Source organism: Ostrea edulis, chromosome 3 (assembly GCF_947568905.1).
Source record: "Ostrea edulis chromosome 3, xbOstEdul1.1, whole genome shotgun sequence".
Classification (NCBI taxonomy): Eukaryota; Metazoa; Mollusca; class Bivalvia; order Ostreida; family Ostreidae; genus Ostrea; species Ostrea edulis.
In genome coordinates, this window is record NC_079166.1 from 91782469 (window position 1) to 91806952 (window position 24484).

General features: G+C 35.1%; 1 protein-coding gene across 2 annotated transcripts in view; it reads right to left on the reverse strand.

The window, feature by feature from the left end:
- Positions 1 to 3707: 3707 nt before the first annotated feature.
- Positions 3708 to 24484, reverse strand: part of LOC125675901 (uncharacterized) — a 29066-nt gene continuing 8289 nt past the window's right edge. Inside the window, exons 6-13 of one of the 2 annotated variants that reach the window (XM_056159415.1) lie at positions 22999 to 23040; positions 18424 to 18518; positions 17258 to 17314; positions 14985 to 15041; positions 11324 to 11404; positions 10185 to 10207; positions 10026 to 10095; positions 3708 to 5058 (exon numbers count right to left, since the gene is read on the reverse strand). In XM_056159415.1, coding sequence (XP_056015390.1) covers positions 4856 to 5058; positions 10026 to 10095; positions 10185 to 10207; positions 11324 to 11404; positions 14985 to 15041; positions 17258 to 17314; positions 18424 to 18518; positions 22999 to 23040 — 628 coding nt within the window. In that variant the 3' untranslated portion in view covers positions 3708 to 4855. The remainder of the gene's footprint in view (positions 5059 to 10025; positions 10096 to 10184; positions 10208 to 11323; positions 11405 to 14984; positions 15042 to 17257; positions 17315 to 18423; positions 18519 to 22998; positions 23041 to 24484) is intronic. The other variant, XM_056159416.1, reaches the window with a different exon arrangement.

The window sequence follows — 24484 nt, forward strand, 5'->3', positions numbered from 1 at the left end:
ATAACAAAAGCAGCTGGATCAGTAGCATTCATTATATTTTGAATAAGTTGGATATACAATACCTCTTTATGTTAAACTTTGAAACCTATGCAAAACAAGATTCTGTAGAGAAAAATATTTTTCAGTAATTTGTAATCCTCATCTTTTGCAATGTTTCACAAATTTTAGAATCAGTTCTCATTCTTTGACTATTGAAACTGGACGTTACACACAAACACATGTCAATGAGAGAAAATGTACTGTCTGCAAATCTGACTGTGTAGAAGATGAATTCCATTTTGTATTTGACTGCATAGCATACCAACACTTAATTAAGAAAACCATTCATAGAGTCCATGAACATTTTGTGCAAGAATTTTATAAACCTGTGTGATAGAGAAAAGTTTGTCTGGCTTACAACGAATGTAAAACTATTATTGAAAATTTATAGCTGTTCATTACTAAGAAAAGTTGATTTATCGTGAACTTGTAAAATTTCTTTATCTATCTTCTGAATAATCACTCTTTTATGATTTATGTATATGAACTTTGAATTCTTTGTATGCTCTCTGGGCCCAAAATTGGAAATAAATTACTTACTTGCTATACGGGAGGGGGGTATATGGACTATATAGGCCCTACATTTATGTATGACCCGATGTTGATGCATTATTTTTGTACATAATTACTTTAAAGCAGATTAATTACTTTATAAAGTTATTAACTTTCCCTTAATTACATGCTTGAAAACATCTGCATGTGAAAGAAAACAGTGAAAATATTATTTAGAAAGTAAATATAGTGTGGTACATATATAAATCATCCCATATTAGACGTCTATAAATAGACCCACGTACGTCAGGGGAATCCCAACATGATGTATTAACTCAAATGCAAACGTCTAGTTTTAAGGCTGAAAGAGCGTAAAACAACGAATTACTAAGAGGTATTTGATATTTTTATGGCACGGTACTGTCGTAACAAAATACACAGCTTTTCACAGATAAGACCACCGATGATCTAAAAGTTTGAACTGGTCACGTGACTGTCACTTGAAATGTCAGAGTGGTTATTTGTAAATATCGAATAATTTGGGTTAAAACAGGTGAAATAATGTATGACATGTCATACAGCCTCATAACTAGTGTATACGTGCGATGTTTAATAGCGTTTTTACGAGATGGAAAAAATATTGTAATTCGGACCATACAGCTTTAAAACAGCATAACAGTAATTGATTCGCCTGAGGTATGACTTGTACATTTATCATAAACATCTGTACCATATAACGTAAACATATTAAATTCGAACTATCATGCATATATCATTTCATCATGACCCGAGGACTCCGTACATAAATTCGCCTTCACGTGATGAATATGAACCATTGCTGGAACTTGATGCGCAGCAAAATCGGGCCGCTAGTCATGTGACCGGGCTGAAAATGAATCAAGGACGACTTCGGTTCGTACCTGTGTACTAACTCGGGCTACCCGAGTTGCAACCGAACGGAGAGAGTTTCAACTGTTATATGGTGTATTGTGACATTTGAACTCTACTCAACTAACCCTGCCTTCTATGAGGGCTAGTGTGGTAGCAATATGTCGGTCTTGGAATAATACTGCGCATGTGTCAGTTTTCAAACGATAGATGTGATTGGCTGGAGTATTATACATGGGAGTAAGAAAGAACATTGGAATATTTACCTTACTAACTCGGGTATGAACCGAAGTCGCCCTTCAAGTGTGGCGGCACCACCGGCTCCAAATCCAATATGGCTGCGCCCAGCATAACCGCTACAGTTTTATACACAATTTTAGAAGAAGAGGTTGACGATGATAACGACGAAATATTCATTGCCGCAACAATGCCGTATGTGTCAGTTTTTTAATTAGACATATATTGATAGCGTTCCATATAGTTATTTTGACACAATAATCGGACAACCATACATAAACTACTGTCTGTCCTAGCCTCTCTTGCAGCTGCAAGTGGCTTTTCTAGAACTATTTATTTAACCCTAAGAAAAATAAAAATCGGCAACTGACCTGTAAGATTGGATGAGTCGTAACTAAACAACTCACATTCTTTTGTTATTTCATAAATGTAGGGTCTTCGAGGTGTATGCATTGACAAAAGTGATGAAATGAATAATAAAGATATATGTTGTTACAAGATCTTGTAAAAATATATGCATAATGCACTTATGTAGAAGCTGCTGTTCGTTAATGAAACTGACAAAACTTGCATATCTACAAACGACGCCATCTTGGTCCCGCTCACGCCTGTCAAAAAATTTGGCGCCAGCAGGCCGGCCCGATTGATGCACACGCATAATCGGCTTCCAATCAAGTGTTCAGCCGGTCAAAAACCGGCGGCTCGGTAATACCGGCGAGGTCGAATCAAGTTCCAGCATTATAAACTTGTAACAAAATACTCAGTTTTATATAGTAGATCAAGTGCTCATCATCACAGGGGAGATAATAAGGAAATGATTAGGACCTAATGTATGATGGGTTCATTGGAAGTAAAATATGAACCATTATAAACTTGTAACAAAATACCCAGTTTATAGTAGACCAAGTTCTCATCATCAAAGGGGAGATAATAAGGAAATGATTAGGGCCTAATGCATAATGTCAAATCTTCTAACTCAGAAGAATCCATCCTCAGGGTCAGAAAACACACATCATGTTATTCTCCTTAAATAGAATATATAGTTAAAAATCAAATCAAGACACCCCGTCCAGGGTAGGGACTCATAACAATCCCTGTGTAGAACTGACTGAATTTAGTTCAAATCATAGTCACTGGTGTCAGCACGGGGCCATAGTTTGTGCATAAGAAATATAAAGAAACTATTGTTAAGAATTACACATGCTGTATATTCTGTTTAAGATCAAGAGATTTTCTCTCAAAATTGTAAATTAAAGTGTTGTCAAATCAATTTCATAACTCCTATAAGGAATACAAAATTAAGGGTAGGGCAAACATGGACCCCGGACACATCAGATGCCCAGGAAGAGTAAGCATTCCCTTTTGACCAGCTACATCCACCATGAGCCCTATATCAGGCGAACGGAACAATCTGTAGTCAAAATTAGTATAGAATTTGCGAAATTTTGTAACATTAAATTATTTGTCAGTAATCTGTCTTCATTAAAGAAATCTGATCTTACGCAGAACATGTTCTTGCTTGTCGAATCAGCTGAGATACATAAACACCATCTGCAGGTGATAATGGAACACCACCACATAGATATGGGAAATTGACGATGGAGAAGCTCATGTCATTTCGTTTGTCATAAAATTGAACTGTTATAATTTGTCGTTCACAGAGCTGTGTTCAATGAAATATCTACATAGTTAGCATGAAGCAGATGTGGAAATTTCTAGTGTTTTTTTTTAATTTCGAGTTCGCTGAGATAACAGGTATGAGTCAGTGTACCTATACTGAATTCCTAAACTTCAATAAAATATCTAAGTACGAGGTAGATGTGGAGGACTCTATGGGGTCTCATTTTTAGTCGAGTTCACAGGGATATATCGAATCGACAAATGGATGAAAATGATTAGTGTTAATAGATAAATCTTCGTCGATATAATTATCTAGATGTCGAGTTGAAGGCCATGCAGCAAGAGTATTTTTCTTCTCACGTAGAAGCTTTAAGATAAACCCTGTCTCATAAGAATACAAAAAGCTAATAGAGGAGCACAACTCGTGCCCATGGGATTTCGACAATATTTATAGACTTACATGTATTTCAAAATTCTAGTGCATATTTGTTTTGATAATGCGTAAACTGCTGGCATAAGATAATTCACGCAGAATATTACGCAAACTTGACTCATTGTCTAACAATACTTGCAAAATGCTTGTTTTCTTTACTAAAATGAAGTACCTTTAACAGTCATTTAGAGAAAGTTTCACTCTCCCACGTTATATATACATAAATTGAAAGTCTTTTTACTATCATCATTATTCATTTATATAACAACTTTATCCACATTCAATCCTTTTAACAGCAATTTGTTTTCCTCCTGTAAGGTTTTCACTAAGTCTGAACACAGTAATATCCCAATATATGGCACAGAATGGCAATATGATGTCTTGTTTTCCAAACTATTTCAACACAATACGTAAGTGGGTTAAAATCATGAAGAATTCGTATATAATCTATACATTTTCATACAAACAACAGGTCACGCTGAACACAGTATGTTTACTTTTTCTTGTACATGTGTGGGTATTGTAAGCATATTTTCTATTCAATCTATGAAATAAAATGTTTAGCATAATGAATTCTCACAAAATTAATTTTTTTTTAAAAACTGCTCAGTTAACTAACATACACAAAACTATGCATATTTCTATGTGATGAGGCTGTTTATTAATCAAGATAATGACATGCAGTCTACCAGGTTCAGGTAGCTGTGTGATGCATTACATTGGAGTGTTTACCTATCCCATCTTCTCTCTTTCCAACTGTAATGGAATGCACAGGTCCCGCATGCCACTTCATGTACAGTATAGGTAATTAGCGGTTTTCCACATTAAAGGACAGTTAATGAGATGTGTTTTATGTTACAACAATCATGTAACTGGAATAATCATATTAAACCAGCATCATATTAAGAGGGTTTGCTTTTTTGTTATGTTTTAAAACATCGTAAACAAACAGGTTCTTATTCAAACAGTTTGAAGCATACGTTTTTAAAACCATTAGATACATATCAACATTCTGCTAATCTGTCTTCACATATACGACCCATTCATGTATTGTCCATTCTCAAGATTTCATACGACAGGTATTACGGTATTAATGTTGTTGGATTAGACAGGCCTCACTGTATATACTTAGCTACAGTTAAACATTTAAGTACGTTCTTTCGATATGTCTTGTATTGCTAGTAAACATTTTTGAATCTGTCCATACTTCAATCCAAAGGCTTGCATTTTCCCCCTATCTAGATCTAAAAATGTCCTGACACAATCTATTCCATTGTTAAATAATGACTCTTTACACTCCTGCAGATTGTACTTCTTCAGATAGAAAGAAAAACTCCCTGCATCATAGCCTAAAACATTTAGAAAAATGCATCAATAAATATACATTCAACACTAAATTCAACGCACTTTCAATTTCCAAATAGTATTCGGATTACTCAGTACTTCCGTTTCTAAACAGCAAAACCATAGTAAATCTTACCAGTTTCTAGACGCATTACTTGTAGTACTTTCTCAAAGCAAATCTTACCGGTTTCTACAGACACATTACTTGTAGTACTTTCTCACGCTGAATCTTACCGGTTTCTACAAACATCTTACTTGTAGCACTCCTTACAGACACCTTACTTGTAGCACTTCATAGAGACACATTACTTGTAGCACTTCTTACAGACACATTACTTGTAGCACTTCTTAGAGACACATTACTTGTAGCACTTCTTACAGACACCTTACCTGTAGCACTTTCTCACAGCAAATGTTATCGGTTTCTACAGACACAATACTTGTAACACTTTCTCACGGTGAATCTTACCGGTTTCTACAGACACATTACTTGTAACATTTTCTCACGGTAAATGTTACCGGTTTCCAGAGACACATTACTTGTAACACTTTCTCACGGTAAATCTTACCGGTTTCTACAGACCCATTACTTATAACACTTTCTGAGGTAAATCTTACCGGTTTCTAGAGACACATTACTTGTAGCACTTTCTCACGGTAAATCTTACCGGTTTCTACAGACACATTACTTGTAGTACTTTCTCACAGCAAATGTTACCGGTTTCTAGAGACACATTACTTGTTGCACTTTCTCACTGTTAATCTTACTGGTTTCTACAGACACATTACTTGTAGTACTTTTTCACGGTGAATCTTACCATTTTCTAGAAACATTACTTGTAGTACTTTCTCACGGTTAATCTTAACGGTTTCTAGAGACACATTACTTGTAACAGTTCTTACAGACACGTTACTTGTAGCACTTTTTACAGACACCTTACATGCAGCACTTTCTCACCGCAAATGTTACCGGTTTCTAGAGACACATGACTTGTAGCACTTTCTCACGATGAATCTTACCGGTTTCTACAGACATCTTACTTGTAGCACTTCTTACAGACACCTTACTTGTAGCACATCTTACAGACACCTTACTTGGAGCACTTTCTCACAGCAAATGCTATCGGTTTCTACAGACACCTTACTTGTAAAAATTTCTCTCGCTGAATCTTACCAGTTTCTACAGACACATTACTTGTAACACTTTCTCACGGTAAATGTTACCGGTTTCCAGAGACACATTACTTGTAACACTTTCTCAAGGTAAATCTTACCGGTTTCTACAGACCCATTACTTATAACACTTTCTGACGGTAAATATTACCGGTTTCTAAAAACACATTACTTGTAACACTTTCTGAGGTAACCTCTTACCGGTTTCTGGAGACACATTACTTGTAGCACTTTCTCATGGTAAATCTTACCGGTTTCTTCAGACACCTTACTTGTAGTACCCTCTCACCGTGAATCTTAGTAGTTTCTAGAGACACATTACTTGTAACACATTCTCACGGTAAATCTTACTGGTTTCTACAAACACATTCCTTGCAACACTTTCTCACCGTGAATCTTACCCGTTTCTACAGACACATTACTTGTAACACTTTCTCACAGCAAATGTTACCGGTTTCTAGAGACACATTACTTGTACATGTAACACTTTCTCAGGATGAATCGTACCGGTTTCTAGGCACATTACTTGTAGTACTTTATTAAGACTAATGTTACCGGTTTGTACTGACACATTTGTTGTAACACTTTCTCACGGTGAATCTTACCAGTTTCTAGACACATTACTTTTAGTATTTTCGCACGGTAAATCTTACCGGTTTCGAGACACATTACTTGAAGCACTTTCTCACGGTTAATCTTACCGATTTCTACAGACGCATTACTTGTAGTACTTTTTCACGCTGAATCTTACCGATTTCTACAGGCATCTTACTTGTAGCACTTCTTACAGACACCTTACTTGTAGCACTTCTTACAGACACCTTACTTGAAGCACTTTCTCACAGCAAATGTTATCGGTTTCTACAGACACCTTACTTGTGAAAATTTCTCTCGGTGAATCTTACCGGTTTCTACAGACACATTACTTGTAACACTTTCTCACGGTAAATGTTACCGGTTTCTACAGACACATTACTTGTAACACTTTCTCACAGTAAATCTTACCGGTTTCTAGAGACCCATTACTTATAACACTTTCTGACGGTAAATATTACCGGTTTCTAGAGACACATTACTTGTAACACTTTCTGAGGTAAATCTTACCGGTTTCTACAGACACACTACTTGTAGTACTTTCTCACAGCAAATGTTACCGGTTTCTAGAGACACATTACTTGTAACACTTTCTCACGGTAAATATTACCGGTTTCGAGACGCATTACTTGTAGTACTTTCTCATGGTTAATCTTACCGGTTTCTACAGACGCATTACTTGTACTTTCTCACGTTGAATCTTACCGGTTTCTACAGACATCTTACTTGTAGCACTTCTTACAGACACCTTACTTGTAGCACTTCTTACAGACACCTAACTTGTAGCACTTTCTCACAGCAAATGTTATCGGTTTCTACAGACACCTTACTTGTAAAAATTTCTCTCGGTGAATCTTACCGGTTTCTACAGACATATTACTTGTAAAAATTTCTGACGGTAAATGTTACCGGTTTCCAGAGACACATTACTTGTAACACTTTCTCACGGTAAATCTTACCGGTTTCTACCAACCCATTACTTATAACACTTTCTGATGGTAAATATTACCGTTTTCTAGAGACACATTAATTGTAACACTTTCTGAGGTAAATCTTACCGGTTTCTAGAGACACACTACTTGTAGTACTTTCTCACAGCAAATGTTACCGGTTTCTGGAGACACATTACTTGTAACACTTTCTGAGGTAAATCTTACCGGTTTCTAGAGACACATTACTTGTAGCACTTTCTGAAGGTAAATCTTACCGGTTTCTACAGACACATTACTTGTAGTGCTTTATCACAGCAAATGTTACCGGCTTCTAGATACATTACTTGTAGCACTTTCTCACGGTAAATCTTACCGGTTTCTACAGACACATGACTTGTAGCACTTTCTCACGGTTAATCTTTCCAGTTTCTAGACACATTACTTGTAGCACTTTCTCATGGTAAATCTTACCGGTTTCCACACTTACTTGTAGTACCCTCTCATCGTGAATCTTAGTGGTTTCTAGAGACACATTACTTGTAACACATTCTCATGGTAAATCTTACCGGTTTCTACAGACACATTACTTGTAACACTTTCTCACCGTGAATCTTCCCCGTTTCTACAGACACATTACTTGTAACACTTTCTCACAGCAAATGTTACCGGTTTGTAGAGACAGATTACTTGTACATGTAACACTTTCTCAGGATGAATCGTACCGGTTTCTAGGCACATTACTTGTAGTACTTTCTTAAGGCAAATGTTACCGGTTTCTACAGACACATTATTTGTAACACTTTCTCACGGTGAATCTTACCAGTTTCTAGACACATTACTTGTAACACTTCCTCACAGTAAATCTTACCGATTTCTACAGACACATTACTTATATTACTTTCTCACAGCAAATGTTAATGGTTTCTACAGACACATTACTTGTAGCACTTTCTCACAGCAAATATTACCGGTTTCTACAGACACATTACTTGTAGCACTTTCTCAAGCAAATATTACCGGTTTCTACAGACATATTCCTTGTAGTACTTTCTCACGGTTAATCTTACTGGTTTCTACAGACACATTACTTGTAGTACTTTTTCACGGCGAATCTTACCAGTTTCTAGAAACATTACTTGAAGTACTTTCTCACGGTTAATCTTAACGGTTTCTAGAGACACATTACTTGTAACACTTCTTACAGACACATTACTTGTAGCACTTTTTACAGACACCTTACTTGCAGCACTTTCTCACAGCAAATGTTACCGGTTTCTAGAGACACATAACTTGTAGCACTTTCTCACGGTGAATCTTACCGGTTTCTACAGACACCTTACTTGTAGCACTTCTTACAGACACCTTACTTGTAGCACTTCTTACAGACACCTTACTTGTAGCACTTCTTACAAACACCTTACTTGCAGCACTTTTTCACAGCAAATGCTATCGGTTTCTACAGACACATTACTTGTAAAAATTTCTCTCGCTGAGTGTTACCGGTTTCTACAGACACATTACTTGTAACACTTTCTCACGGTAAATATTATCGGTTTCCAGAGACACATTACTTGTAACACTTTCTGAGGTAAATCTTACCGGTTTCTACAAACCCATTACTGATAACACTTTCTGAAGGTAAATCTTACCGGTTTCTAGAAACACATTACTTGTAACACTTTCTGAGGTGAATCTTACCGGTTTCTACAGACACAATACTTGTTGTACTTTCTCACAGCAAATGTTACCGGTTTCTAGAGACACATTATTTGTAACACTTTCTCATGGTAAATCTTACCGATTTTTATAGACACATTACTTGTAACACTTTCTGAGGTAAATCTTACCGGTTGCTAGAGACACATTACTTGTAGCATTTTCTGAAGGTAAATCTTACCGGTTTCTACAGACACATTACTTGTAGTACTTTCTCACAGCAAATGTTACCGGTTTCTAGAGACACATTACTTGTAGCACTTTTTCACGGTGAATCTTACCGGTTTCTACAGACACATTACTTGTAACATTTTCTCACGGTTAATCTTACCGGTTTCTAGAGACACATTACTTGTAGTACTTTCTAACAGCAAATATTACCGGTTTCCACAGACACATTACTTGTAACACTTTCTCACGGTTAATCTTACCGGTTTCTAGAGACACATTACTTGTAACACTTTCTCGCGGTGAATCTTACCGGTTTTTACAGACACATTGCTTGTAACACTTCTTACAGACACCGTATTTTAGCACTTTCTCACTGTAAATCTTACCAGTTTTCACAGACACATTACTTATAGTACTTTCTATACTAGAATTTCTTATCCTCCTTTCTTCTGTAGTCTAAAAAGAGAATGAAGAAATCATGATATTAAGTAAATCACATACATGATGGAGAATTGGTGATGAAGCTAAATGTATTTATCTCTTACCTTCTTCTTTCTTTTGTGTGACTCTGCAACCAGAAATCAAAATCATACTAAATTACAGCTCTAGGGTCACAAAAGTTTAGCTAAAAGTGCATCATCAATTTAGACCTAGCTGTACACTACATATATATGCTTAGTGCTCATGGTCGTAACTTTGAGGTGTCTGTAGCGACACGAGACCTCCGTTTTAAGGTCACATCCGGACGACCCGTGGCTTTAACTTCTAAGACTAAATGCCAAGCAATTGGCAAAGGAACAATTGCTAAATAGTTTACACTTTAGAATTGACGTGGCCAAATGAAAAGTTGCAACTCATGACCTCCAATATTAATGAAGGAGATTGCAATATGTTTGTCAATCTTCATACAACTAATGTAGCATTAAACCTTCTCAAAAAGTGAATAGTTTGTTTTCCTGTTTGTTTGTATATAGTTTTCGAAATGTAGAGAGGTCGTCAGCGTTAATTGAAATGTTCTACGTTTTGACCTTTCCAAGACGGTCAGGGGCATAGCAGAGGAGGTTTCTTTAAAATGTCAACATCTGTCGCGAAATTGCTAAATTTCAGTTCTAGGAACGTGACAGTTCAGCTTTAGGTGAATGACTACATTTGTAGAACTATGCGAAGTGGACAACTCTGTGGCAATGTGGTTTGTTAATGTGACAAAGCCTGCGCGACACAGGAACTCTTACTTATCCGAAATAACCGTGACTTTCACTAATGCTGGGCGCTTGGCGTTTAACACGGTGCCTGGACCAACCAGGACCTACAGCGGGCTGCAAACATCTTAACCACTAGGCCATCGTAATGGGTTTGGAGATGAATGTAATGTTGAATTTCACAGAAAATTACAATTAATGTGCACCTGCATTTTCTTTGTGATTTCCTAAGTTTCAGGATATTTATTTTATTCTGCCTTTACAATTACACATTGAGCCAATATCATATTTGAATTTGTAATTCTCCATAGATATAGGGATATTTATGAAAATATATTCTGATTCAAATGTTACTTACATGCATCCTTTAATTGTAATGCTGTGAATTCATTCTTATGTTCGAACAGTCATATATTCTATCTAAACGTCGATTTTTCATAAAAGCCGGCTTTAATATCAGAATGTATCTTGTTAAAAAAACTTACCATAGTCTGTAGAAAGATTGGCTAAAGCAAGCTCTTGAATATTCATTTCTTGAACATTTGAAACTTCACTGGTTAAGTTACCTAAGCACAAAATATTTTATATAGGTTTATGATATATAAAAGTTTTATAACTGTCTGAAGAGGCATTAAAGCCGAAAGCGCTAACAGTGAAATGTTATTCGTGTTTTGTGTTTCTTGACTTTTATTATATATATATATATATATATATATATACATACATACATACATATATATATATATATATATATATATATATATATATATATATATTCATATCTAATTATAATGCAACTATAGCCTTTAGATATGTCAATCTCTGAGAATAACACCATTGCCAAACATGTAGTGCGAGGTCGAAATGCTATTATCTGAGGTCTATCTACACATGGATCCAGCTATATTTGTTATATGATTTCCAAAAAAGACAACATTTGAAAACACTTCAATTTGTATTGGTATATCAGAACATGTGAGATCTTAATTGATTTTAATATTTATGAAAGGGTAAAGGTAACGAACAGTGATCAATCTCATATAACTCCTATAAGGAATACAAACTTAAGAGTTGGGCAAACAGGGACCCCTGGATATACCAGAGGTGGGATCGTGTGCTTTAGAGAAGTAAGGATCCATTGTCAAATGGTCACACCCGCCATGAGCTCTATATTTTGATCAGGTAAACGGGATAATCCGTAGTCAAAATCAGTAAAGAACGGTCTTACAATTGGTATGATGTTTGTATATTGTTTAACTTACCGCTCGAGAATCTTTCACTCATTTGGAGATGTCACCATTGTCGGTGAAGGGCTGTAAAATTTAGGCCTATGCTAGGCACTTACGAGTTTTGAGCAGGGAGGGATTTTATCGTGATATACCTGCTGTGACACGGGGCCCCAATTTCTGCGGTCTCCTCCGAAGGACCGCCCCATTTAGTCGCCTCTTACGACAAGCAAGGGGTACTTTAGAACCTATTCTAACCTGGATCCCCATGGGGCACATTTGGTATGAAACACATCACACTTCTGACAGCATTGTACCAAATTATAACAATAAAATTTACGAAATGCTGACTTTAAATGAAATTGTTAAAACGCCTGTATCATCAACTTGTTTTTCAGTAGTTTGTATCGATTTAAAACCTAATCATACACAGAAAATGCTCTAACATATCGAATCACTCAAGCGACATAAAAACCACATGCAGGTGATCATAGAATATTACTACATGAATTATGGAAGTTGACAATGGAGAAGTTAATGTCATCTCGTTTGACATAAAGTTGAGTTGTTAGTTTCCGTTAACATCTATGTTCAATGAATTATATGACTACGAAGCAGATGTGGAAACCCTGCAGTATCTTTTAATTCCACTTCACTGGGATATATCAAATCAACATATGTATGAAAATTATTATTGTTCATAGATAAGACATAGTCGATATATCTAAACATCGCGTTGAAGGCCACAGGAAGATCTTTTCTTCTCATGTACAAGGTGTTGAATAAATTCTGTCTTATAAGAATATCAAAACAGGTCAGCTAAAAACAAGAAGCACAATTCGTCTGTTGGAAGACCTGATCACCAAAGACTACTAAGATATTGCCAATGAGGAACTCTAGAATCTTTTTCAAATCAAATTCACAGTACTTGTGCGCAGAGTGGTGTTTAATAAAGTAATATTTGAATTACTGTTCACTAGATATGAATATTTTCTTTTTCAATTAATGCAATTTCTAATCATTAGAACAGCAGGGAACATTACATTTGTCTGATCAGTATGATAACTATTTATCGAACCAGGCTACTGACAAACAAGTTGATATAACAGGACTTTCAACAGTCTCGCTTAAAGTCAGCATTTCGCAAATTCTTTGGTCGTTATAACGATCTAGTTGCCAATACATCCTGTCATTGGGGCAAATGTTTCTTTTTATCTATGTACTATATCGGTACCATTAGTAGGTTAATCGACGGTATTTTGTCTTTACCGGTAACTCAACGTTATTATGACGTCACAAAGAACGCTTGTTGAACATTATCATGAAAAGTTATAAAAGTATCATAACTTCCTGTGGTGCCTTCTGGCAAAACTACTCAAAATTATCGATGATGCTATTATCTTTAATTACTATAATCGTTTAAATCATATTCAAACTATAGTTATTATTTATCATCTTTAAGATATGAATACATGAGCTAGCATTGATATTCAAAATAATTGGAGGAAGATGGATACGGATGTATATTTAATTGCTGTTATAAAATTTAGAAATTCATTTCAAAATTAAGGATTATCTCCTTCATGCATAGCTTTTATCTTTTGACGAATTTGACTCCACTTTTTGGCACACTGTTTGTCCCTATAATCTCTAAAACTTCATTGTTATTTCGGATTTCAAACATTTCGGCTGAGCATCACTGAAGAAACATTATCTGTCGAATAGCGCATCTGGTGCATCAAACTTGGTACCGTATAAGTTTTACATTATGACCGCTGGGTCAAGGCCTCTGCTGGTGGACTGTTAGTCCCCGAGGGTCTCTACAGCCCAGTAGCTAAGTACTTTGTTACTAGCTTGAAAATACGGATGTATATATAAAATTGCTGTTATAAAATTTAGAAATTCATTTCAAAATTAAGGATTATATCCCTCATGCATAACTCTTATCCTTAGACGAATTTGATTCCACTTTTTGGCACACTGTTTGTCCCTATAATCTCTAAAACTTCATTGTTATTTCGGATTTCAAACATTTCGGCTGAGCATCACTGAAGAGATATTATTTGTCGAAATGCGCATCTGTTGCATCAAAATTGGTACCGTATAAGTTTTACATTATGACCCCTGGGTCGAGGCCTCTGCTGGTGGACTGTTAGTCCCCGAGGGTCTCTACAGCCCAGTAGCTAAGTACTTCGTTAGTAGCTTGAAAATACGGATGTATATATTAAATTGCTGTTATAAAATTTAGAAATTCATTTCAAAATTAAGGATTATCTCCGTCATGCATAGCTCTTATCCTTAGACGAATTCGATTTCACTTTTTGGCACACTGTTTGTCCCTATAATCTCTAAAACTTCATTGTTATTTCGGATTTCAAACATTTCGGCTGAGCATCACTGAAAAGATATTATTTGTCGAAATGCGCATCTGGTGCATCAAAATTGGTACCGTATAAGTTTTACATTATGACCCCTGGGTCGAGGCCTCTGCTGGTGGACTGTTAGTCCCCGAGGGTCTCTACAGCCCAATAGCTAAGTACTCCGTTACTATCTTGAAAATACGGATGCATATTTAATTGCTGTTATAAAATTTAGAAATACATTTCAAAATTAAGGATTATCTCCCTCATACATAGCTCTTATCCTTAGACGATATTGACTCCACTTTATGGCACACTGTTTGTCCCTATAATCGCTAAAACTTCATTGTTATTTCGGATTTCAAACATTTCGGCTGAGCATCACTGAAGAGACATTATTTGTCGAAATGCGCATATGTTGCATCAAAATTGGTACCGTATAAGTTTTACATGAGCCACTGTCTGAAATATCCCATGCCCGTTGGATTAAAATTTCATTTATCTCTTATAGCATTTCTATAAACGTTTAGAATTAGAATGAATTACATCAGTTTTCATACCTGCATCTAAAGGAATTTGCTCAGGGTCGTTGTGATCTGGTTCGTTTGAAGTATTTCCTATGCAGAGAAATAAGATGGTATGAATAATAATTTCTTTTATAATCCATTAGTAAATAAAAATGTTATAATATGTAGTGATTCATTAGATAACGTTCTTACTTCCAATATACATGTATACCCATCAGTATTGATAGAATGGACGAGGTTTGGAAATGGTAGTGCCTTTTTTAAGGTCTTGAATTATCCAATATGTATTTATACAGTGACACGTAAAAGAAACACAACCTTCAATTTCGATAATATTTTCATCATTTTATTTAAATACATTATTCATTTTACAAGTAATAGAATATACATACAGTGAACATACATGTCTGGGTGTTAGCCATTATCACTTTTGCAAAATTGAAGAATTGGTAGCCATTGAAATGTTTTTACTTCAATAATACAAGTGCACCCTCTACCATTTCGTGCTGTTAAAGTCTGCTATATCTAGAGTTTAATTGTGCTATAGGGATGTTCAAATCAGTTATTGTCACATCAGTTCAATTAAGAAATGCAATAACTGATTTGATGCGCTCATCAATTGCATTATTGCGCGAGACAAATGAATTAATGTGATCTTCAGTTATTTTCGTTTATGTTAATTTGGCGATCCATAAAGATATGACACTCTACCAGAAGTGCCTGATGGAAAGGGTTTAGGCGCGTTCAATTGCATCGGTGTAACATGTCACGTGTTTTATTGGTAAAAGAATTATTGGAACCGAGATCGTTAGATAGATAGATAGATGTGTAAATAGATATATGATTACGTTGATGAATAAGTAGATAGATTACGAAATGCTGACTTTAAATGAAATTGTTGAAACGTCTGTATCATCAACTTGTTTTTCAGTAGCTTGTCTCGATTTAAAACCTAATCATACACAGATAATGCTCCAACATATCGAATCACTCAATTGCAATCGACATAAAAACCACATGCAGGTGATCATAGAATATTACTACATGAATTATGGAAGTTGACAATGGAGAAGTTAATGTCATCTCGTTTGACATAAAGTTGAGTTGTTAGTTTCCGTTAACATCTATGTTCAATGAATTATATGACTACGAAGCAGATGTGGAAACCCTGCAGTATCTTTTAATTCCACTTCACTGGGATATATCAAATCAACATATGAATGAAAATTATTATTGTTCATAGATAAGACATTGTCGATATATCTTAATGTCAGGTTGAAGGCCACACAAGATTTTTTCTTCTCATGTACAAGGTTGCCAATACATCCTGTCATTGGGACAAGTGCTTTTTTATCTATGTACTATGTCGGTACCATTAGTAGATTATTCGACGTGATTTCTTCTTTGCCGGTAACTCAACGTTATTATGACGTCACAAAGAACGCTTGTTGAAAATTACTACGAAAAGTCATAAAAGTATCATAACTTCCTGTGGTGCCTTCTGGCAAAACTACTCAAAAGTATCGATGATGTGATTATCTTTAATTACTATAATCGTTTAAATCATATTCTAGGAACTCTAGAATCTTTTTCAAATCAACTTCAGAGTACTTGTGCGCAGAGTGGTGTTTAATGAAGTAATATTTGAATTACTGTTCACTAGATATGAATATTTTCTTTTTCAATTAATGCAATTTCTAATCATTAGAACAGCAGGGAACATTACATTTGTCTGATCAGTATGATAACTATTTATCGAACCAGGCTACTGACAAACAAGTTGATATAACAGGACTTTCAACAGTCTCGCTTAAAGTCAGCATTTCGCAAATTCGTTGATCGTTATAACGATCTAGTTGCCAATACATCCTGTCATTGGTGTAAATGTTTCTTTTATCTATGTACTATATCGGTACCATTAGTAGGTTAATCGACGTTATTTCTTCTTCACCGGTAACTCAACGTTATTATGACGTCACAAAGAACGCTTTGTTAAACATTACTATGAAAAGTTATAAAAGTATCATAACTTCCTGTGGTGCCTTCTGGCAAAACTACTCAAAATTATCGATGATGCTATTATCTTTAATTACTATAATTGTTTAAATCATATTCAAACTATCGTTATTATTTACCATCTTTAAGATATGAATACATGAGCTAGCATTGATATTCAAAAGAGTTGGAGGAAGATGGATGAGCCACTGTCTGAAATATCCCATGCCCGTTAGATTGAAATTTCATTTATCTCTTGTAGCATTTCTATAAACGTTCAGAATTAGAATGAATTACATCAGTTTTCATACCTGTATCTAAAGGAATTTGCTCAGGGTCGTTGTGATCTTGTTCGTTTGAAGTATTTCCTATGCAGAGAAATAAGATGGTATGAATAATAATTTCTTTTATAATCCATTAGTAAATAAAAATGTTATAATATGTAGTGATTCATTAGATAACGTTCTTACTTCCAATATACATGTATACCCATCAGTATTGATAGAATGGATGAGGCTTGGAAATGGTAGTGCCTTTTTTAAGGTCTTGAATTATCCAATATGTATTGATACAGTGACACGTAAAAGAAACACAATCTTCAATTTTCGATAATATTTTCATCATTTTATTTAAATACATTATTCATTTTACAAGTAATAGAATATACATACAGGGAACATACATGTCTGGGTGTTAGCCATTGTCACTTTTGCAAAATTGAAGAAGTGGTAGCCATTGAAATGTTTTTACTTCAATAATACAAGTGCACCCTCTACCATTTCGTGCTGTTAAAGTCTGCTATATCTAGAGTTTAATTGTGCTATAGGGATGTTCAAATCAGTTATTGTCACATCAGTTCAATTAAGAAATGCAATAACTGATTTGATGCGCTCATCAATTGCATTATTGCGCGAGACAAATGAATTAATGTGATCTTCAGTTATTTTCGTTTATGTTAATTTGGCGATCCATAAAGATATGACACTCTACCAGAAGTGGCTGCTACAAAGGGTTTAGGCGCGTTCAATTGCATCGGTGTAACATGTCACGTGTTTTATTGGTAAAAGAATTATTGGAACCGAGATCGTTAGATAGATAGATGTGTAAATAGATAGATGATTATGTTGATGAATAAGTAGATAGATAGATGTGTAAATAGATAGATGATTATGTTGATGAATAAGTAGATAGATGTGTAAATAGATAGATGATTATGTTGATGAATAAGTAGATAGTTAGATGTGTAAATAGATAGATGATTATGTTGATGAATACGTAGATAGTTAGATGTGTAAATAGATAGATGATTATGTTGATGAATACGTAGATAGTTAGATGTGTAAATAGATAGATGATTATGTTGATGAATACGTAGATAGTTAGATGTGTAAATAGATAGATGATTATGTTGATGAATAAGTAGATAGTTAGGTAAAGATAAGGTACAAGCTTTCTTTAATCGAGTTTTCTTCAATACCTCTCTTTTTCCTTATATATCGGATGAGAAAATAAGAAATTGGTATCATGATCAAGACTCCAATCAATATATATGTCACATATTCGTACATCCCTCTGAAATATGAAAAAACGTAATCACATAATGGATTATACGATTCTTTGGTAAGAGAAATGAGTAAAGATATAACATTGATATTATGCCATTCGGTTAGATTTCAAACAAAGGTTCATTGTCAATTACTAGTAATTATATCACAATATGTCCTTTTCTATATTTGCAAACTGTATTTGCAAATACAAGCTAATACTGCATCGGAACCTGCCTCATGTGCTTTATACCACGCAATTGTTAGGCCATTTTTACATATCAATTTTGATTACAGATTACCATACTCCGTTTACCTGATCAAGATTTAGGGCTAACAACATGTGTGACCGGTCGACAAAGGATGCGTACGCCTTCTAAACAACTGATTGCACCTCTGGTATATCTAGGGGTCCATGTTTACCATATGTTTAATCTTGTATTCTTTGTTAGGGTTATGAGATTGAACACTGTTTGTTATCTTCACCTTTCATATGACTCAAGTACTTGATCTCCAGGCGAAAAATTGCAAGGATTTTTTTTAGCTAAATAAGCTACAAAACCCCGTGGTAGCCCCAGTGCCGCCGATCAAGATGTTTGGAATTTCTCAATTTAGAAGAGTCTTTCTTGCTTATCGGGGGTATCTTTACGGTATTTCTCGTAAATGTAAAAGAACAAAAGAGATTTCTAAACATAGTGTAATTTTGATGAGTTTGACCACGTTATTCAACCCCCTGGAGACAGATAGAGTAATAAAATTCACATTTACTGCTCTGCTATGCCTGTAAATGATATATGCCAAGTTAGGTAAACAGGAAACCAATACAAGCCACATTTTTGACTAAAGAAGTTGTCCAAGGTAAATAATTTTAAAACTCTAATCGGTTGACAGGGGATGATTACTCCCCCTAGGCACCTGATCCCACCTCTGGTGTGTCCAGGGGTCCGTGTTTGTCCGGGTATCTATTTTGTATTGCTTATAGGAGTTATGAGATTGATCACTGTACGTTATCTTCACCTTTCATGGTGTTGACATACATGAATCTGCTCAACACTATTGCTCTTTGCAGTTCCTGAGAAGATGATATTGATGTTAAAAGATTTTTTATTTATACCTTAGGTTATGTAGAACATTAAAGCTCATGATCATGGTATGAAGAAAGTGAATTTACATAACTTAAGGGTTCTTGTCTAGTAACTGGATAAACCAAGTCCTTTTGGTTTTTGAAAATATAATTTTATAAACACCGACCTCAATTTTTTAATGAATCATTTTGAACTCATATTTTGGTCAACCCAGCTCCTCAGAGGATTATTTTAAATGCTCTTCATGCATATTTCTATGCAAATGTCAAAACTCTCCTTTCACCCATTTGTGTGCATGTCAATTTGCCCTTTTGAACCATTGTGATTCTTGAAAATATAATATCTAAGGAATTTTCCAAACGCTGTGAACAAATTTGAATTCACATTACATCTGTAAAAGTGTGACATACTGAAATTCAGTGGTTCTTGAAAAGTTGATTTGTTTTAACAAGCCTCTTGTGGTCAAACAAAGACGATATGTTGGAAGAGCTGATCATATAAACCAACATAGACATTTTCAAGGAGTTTTAAGTTTAATTTCATTGACCAATTATATTGCAAATATAGCACAGCGTGGTTGTTCAAACTCAGTTTTATTCAAACCATACAGGTAACCAGTGGATGAAAATTGTATGTTCGATCAAATGAAGTGAGAGTCTGTCAATGGAACGGTACTACTTGTGCGTAGAATCAAAGTGGTGTTTTTGGATGACTGATCGCAAAGATAGTTGCAATGGTAATTGTAAAAGCAGCTGCTTATGATGTCAAAATGCATAGTCTTTAATTTACCGTGAGGAATGGTCTTGTAAAGTGTTGAAAAGTCATACGCTCTAATGCTGTTGATTTGGGAAAAAATTGTATTTCAAATGTGCTAAAAGTTATTTAGAATTATAAAGAATCTACATTTGATTTATACAACTTCTCGAAAAATGTCGTGGTACAATGCTTCTGACATTTCTCCCTCAAAGTAGGTAATACTTCTATGAGGAAGAAAAATAGGAGCTTGGTAGAACATTTACTGGATCCAGCAATATATCTATATGTATAAGGGTTTTTGTGAAGTTGCAGAATCTTGTATAGGAACAACAACTCATATTCATTCATTTCACTTCCTGGGATATTAAATGTGTTTAATACAGAAGCCTCTTTTGAAAGAGAATTTGGAGTATAAGTTGGAATAAGAAATGTGGAGTTAAGGAAAAGTTTGTTTAGAAGATAGTTGTAATGATGAGCCTTACTAACAAAGACAAGCTTTGTCAGTTGGAACCAATACATATTCCATATGTAACCTATCTCATTCTTCCATCACTTCTGATGTAGTAAATAAACATGGATAGGTGGTGCAGGATACTAATTACGTAATTGAAATACTTTATGTCAGAAACTCTACGTCATAGTAGTAGCTGTTGTAGATTTACTAACTACCGGGGGTATGACATTGTAACCTAACAAACTACGTTACATCTCGTGGTATGGTATTTCGTTATAGCGGGCTGCACATTGTGATGTAATAGTTATAAGGCTCACAAACTCTGGCGAATGGGGAAATCGCAAAGCATTAATTGTGGATATTTTTTGTTTCATGAATTTCTCCACGAATCTATTCCAAATATGAAAGAATAGAATGAATTTGAATTGTACAGTTCCTTAGAGTTCTTAGATATTGATAAGTATCGTCGGTACCCTTTAAGTATATATGGGGATAAATGACATCCACAGCAATTGAAGAGCGCACAATTAAATGTCACTGTAGTTTAACATTGAGGTAACCTTGAGTAATTCATATTCCATATTAAGTGTGTAATTCGTCAACAGGTTTTCTTATAAAATCAGACAAGTGTATCCGTAATAATAATGAAATGGGGTTTCCAAGTATTCTTAATTCATAGTTAAGACCACAAAATCTGACAGAAATGTCTTAGAATTATGGAAAAGGTATGCATTCCCGATAGTTGTGTTACATCATTAAATTGATTACATAGCAAGTTTTACAGGACTGAGGTAATGGTAATCAGCATACATGACGATGGTTCCTTTTATATGATTTGAAAGATTTGTATTTTACCAAGCATCATTTGAAAAGGTTTTCACTCTACTGCAATGCCTATCCTTAATCTGACTAAAACGATATTTTTGTGTTCCTTTTTAATCCAACCTGACAAACTATCAAGTTCTTTCTCGTAATATTCAGTTCTTCATCTGGTATAATCTTCAACAGAATTCATTTTAGAGAAAAACAAAATTCGCCAATTAAATGGTCTGGAATCTTTGAATTTCGGAACTTTCAAAATAAGTGACTTCAGGTCGTCAGTTTCAACTATATCAATATCAGCAGTAATTACATGTCCAGCTGGACTATAGTTGAAAGAAGAACAAGAGCATGCAAGGGATTTTGTATAATATGTATAAATATATTCACCTTTTCAAGATCTATATCTAGGCACTGTAAAGTTTATTTGTAATTACAAATTTGGAATCAATAGTGGAGGTATACTTGTAAAAAATACAGGGTGCAGACTTGAACTTGAATTATGATGGTATACAAGACAAACGTTTTCTATAACAAAGACTGTTGCCTAAGTTGACGTCATCTATTCCTATGTATGTATATTTAAGTTTCGAGAACTGAAGGCATGTTTAAGAAGGATATTAGGTTTGACAACACATCGGGATCAAGAATGGAACCCGGGTTCCCGATTGGCAAGCGAGCGCTCGGAACTTCTAAGCAACATATCGCGTTTATTAGTGTAGCTCTTTAATGGACAACGTGTCATAAATAAAACATTTTTTCCAAATGTACAAAACGTTGAATAGAAATTCAAGTAGACATTAACAAACGTTATGAGGACATACAACCTCGCATTGGGTCAAATGCTGTCTGACGTGTTTCATACTGATTGTTAAGCTGTTCTTGGCACACTGATTTTGACTGCGGATAATTCCGTTTACCTGATCAAGATATAGGGCTTACGGCGGGTGTGACTGGTCAACAGGGGATGCTTACTCCTCCTAGGCACCTGATCCCACCTCTGGTGTGTCCAGGGGTCCGTGTTTGCCCAACTATCTATCTTGTATTGCTTATAGGAGTTATGAGATTGATCACTGTTCGTTATCTTCACCTTGCATATCAAACATCTTATTGGTTTAGCTCATCTTAAGGGTGAAACAGACAACAATAAGAGTAGATAAATATTGGGAGAATAGCACACGATGATCTGGCAGCTCTGTGACAATAACCTAAGAAAAAAATACAACGAAGGCAGTAAAGTCGGAACTATGAAAGGGAGTGCATTTACAATTGAAATCACCAGGCTGTGTTGAAATATAGTATGCTAACTAAAAAGGGACATTTATCTAACTTCATTTGGCGGAGAGATCCAATTCTTTATTGCCTCACTTCTGAAAATTCTTGTTTTACAGTACCTTGTTGTCTTTGATTTCCGGAAATCTGTAGTGCTTGTATTCCTAAAATCATATAAATCATATTCACTAAATGAACCTTATAATCAGGATCTAGTAGAAACAGTAAAAATTATTTTAAATATTCCAGAGGATTGATATGCATTGATTCAAACGCTTCTACATGAGAAGAAAAGATATTGCTGTGACCTTCAATTCGACATTTAGATATATCGACGATAATTTTATCTATTATCATTAATCATTCTCATTCATATGTCGATTCAATATATCCGAGTGAACTTGAAATAAAAGGCACCACAGTCTTCCAAATCTGCTTTGTACTTGTGAATAGTATGAACGTAGATGTTTACGGCAATCTAATAACTCAACTTTATGACATTTCTTCAACTTCCCATATTTATGTAGCAATATTCCATTATTAGCAGTAATTGGTTTTTATGTCTTTAAACTGATTCGATACGCAAGGGCCTGTTCTGAGTATGATCAGTTTTTAAACTGACACACACTACTGACAAATAAGGGGTTTCAACAGTCTCGTTTAAAACCAGCATGTCGCAAATTATATGGCCATTATAACGATCTAGTTTGCCAATACAAGGTGTCATTGGTCAAACACTCTCTGACGTGTTTTATATTAATTGTTAGGCCGTTCTTTACACACTAATTTTGACAAGGATCACTCCGTTTATCTGATCGAGATATAGGGCTCTCGGCGTGTGACCGGTCGACAGGGGATGCTTACTCCTCCTAGGCACTTAATCACCTTCGGTATGGCCAGAGGTCCGTGTTTTCCCAACCCTTAATTTTATATTCCTTATAGGAGTTACGAGATTGATTACTGTTCGTTATCTTCACCCTTTTATGTATTTTTGTTTTCAGTTTTTGGGGACGAAAATTTTAAAAATGTATTTCAGAATTTGTAACTTTAATATATATGAAACCGGTAAGTATTTTGTGTGCTGTTATAATTTTCACATATGTATCTCTAACTTATTTCCTGATACTTCTCATTTTATGGCTATTTTACTCAGTGCATATTGAGTTTCGAAATTTCGCTGCCTAGTAGTTTAAGAACTATTTAATCATCCAACGGCATTTACATTTTTTTGTGGTATACACGCTAAACCATAGCATAAAGTTCATAGTGATGCATCGAATCTCGACCTCATATATCATGAAAGGTGAAGATAAGGAACAGTGATCAATCTCATAACTCCTATAAGATATACAAAATAAAGAGTTGGGCAAGCACAGACCACTGAATATTCCAGAGGTGGGATCGGGTGTCTGAGAGGAGCAAGCATCCCCTCCCAACCCTATATCTTGATCAGGTCAAAATCAGTGTATAAAGAACGGCCCAACAATGGGTATGACACATTTCTGACACCATTTGACCGAATGGCTGTATAAAATGACTAATATTTATATTGGTCGTTTTTCGATTTATTGTAAAAATCGAGGATATCATAATACATTCGTGATTTTT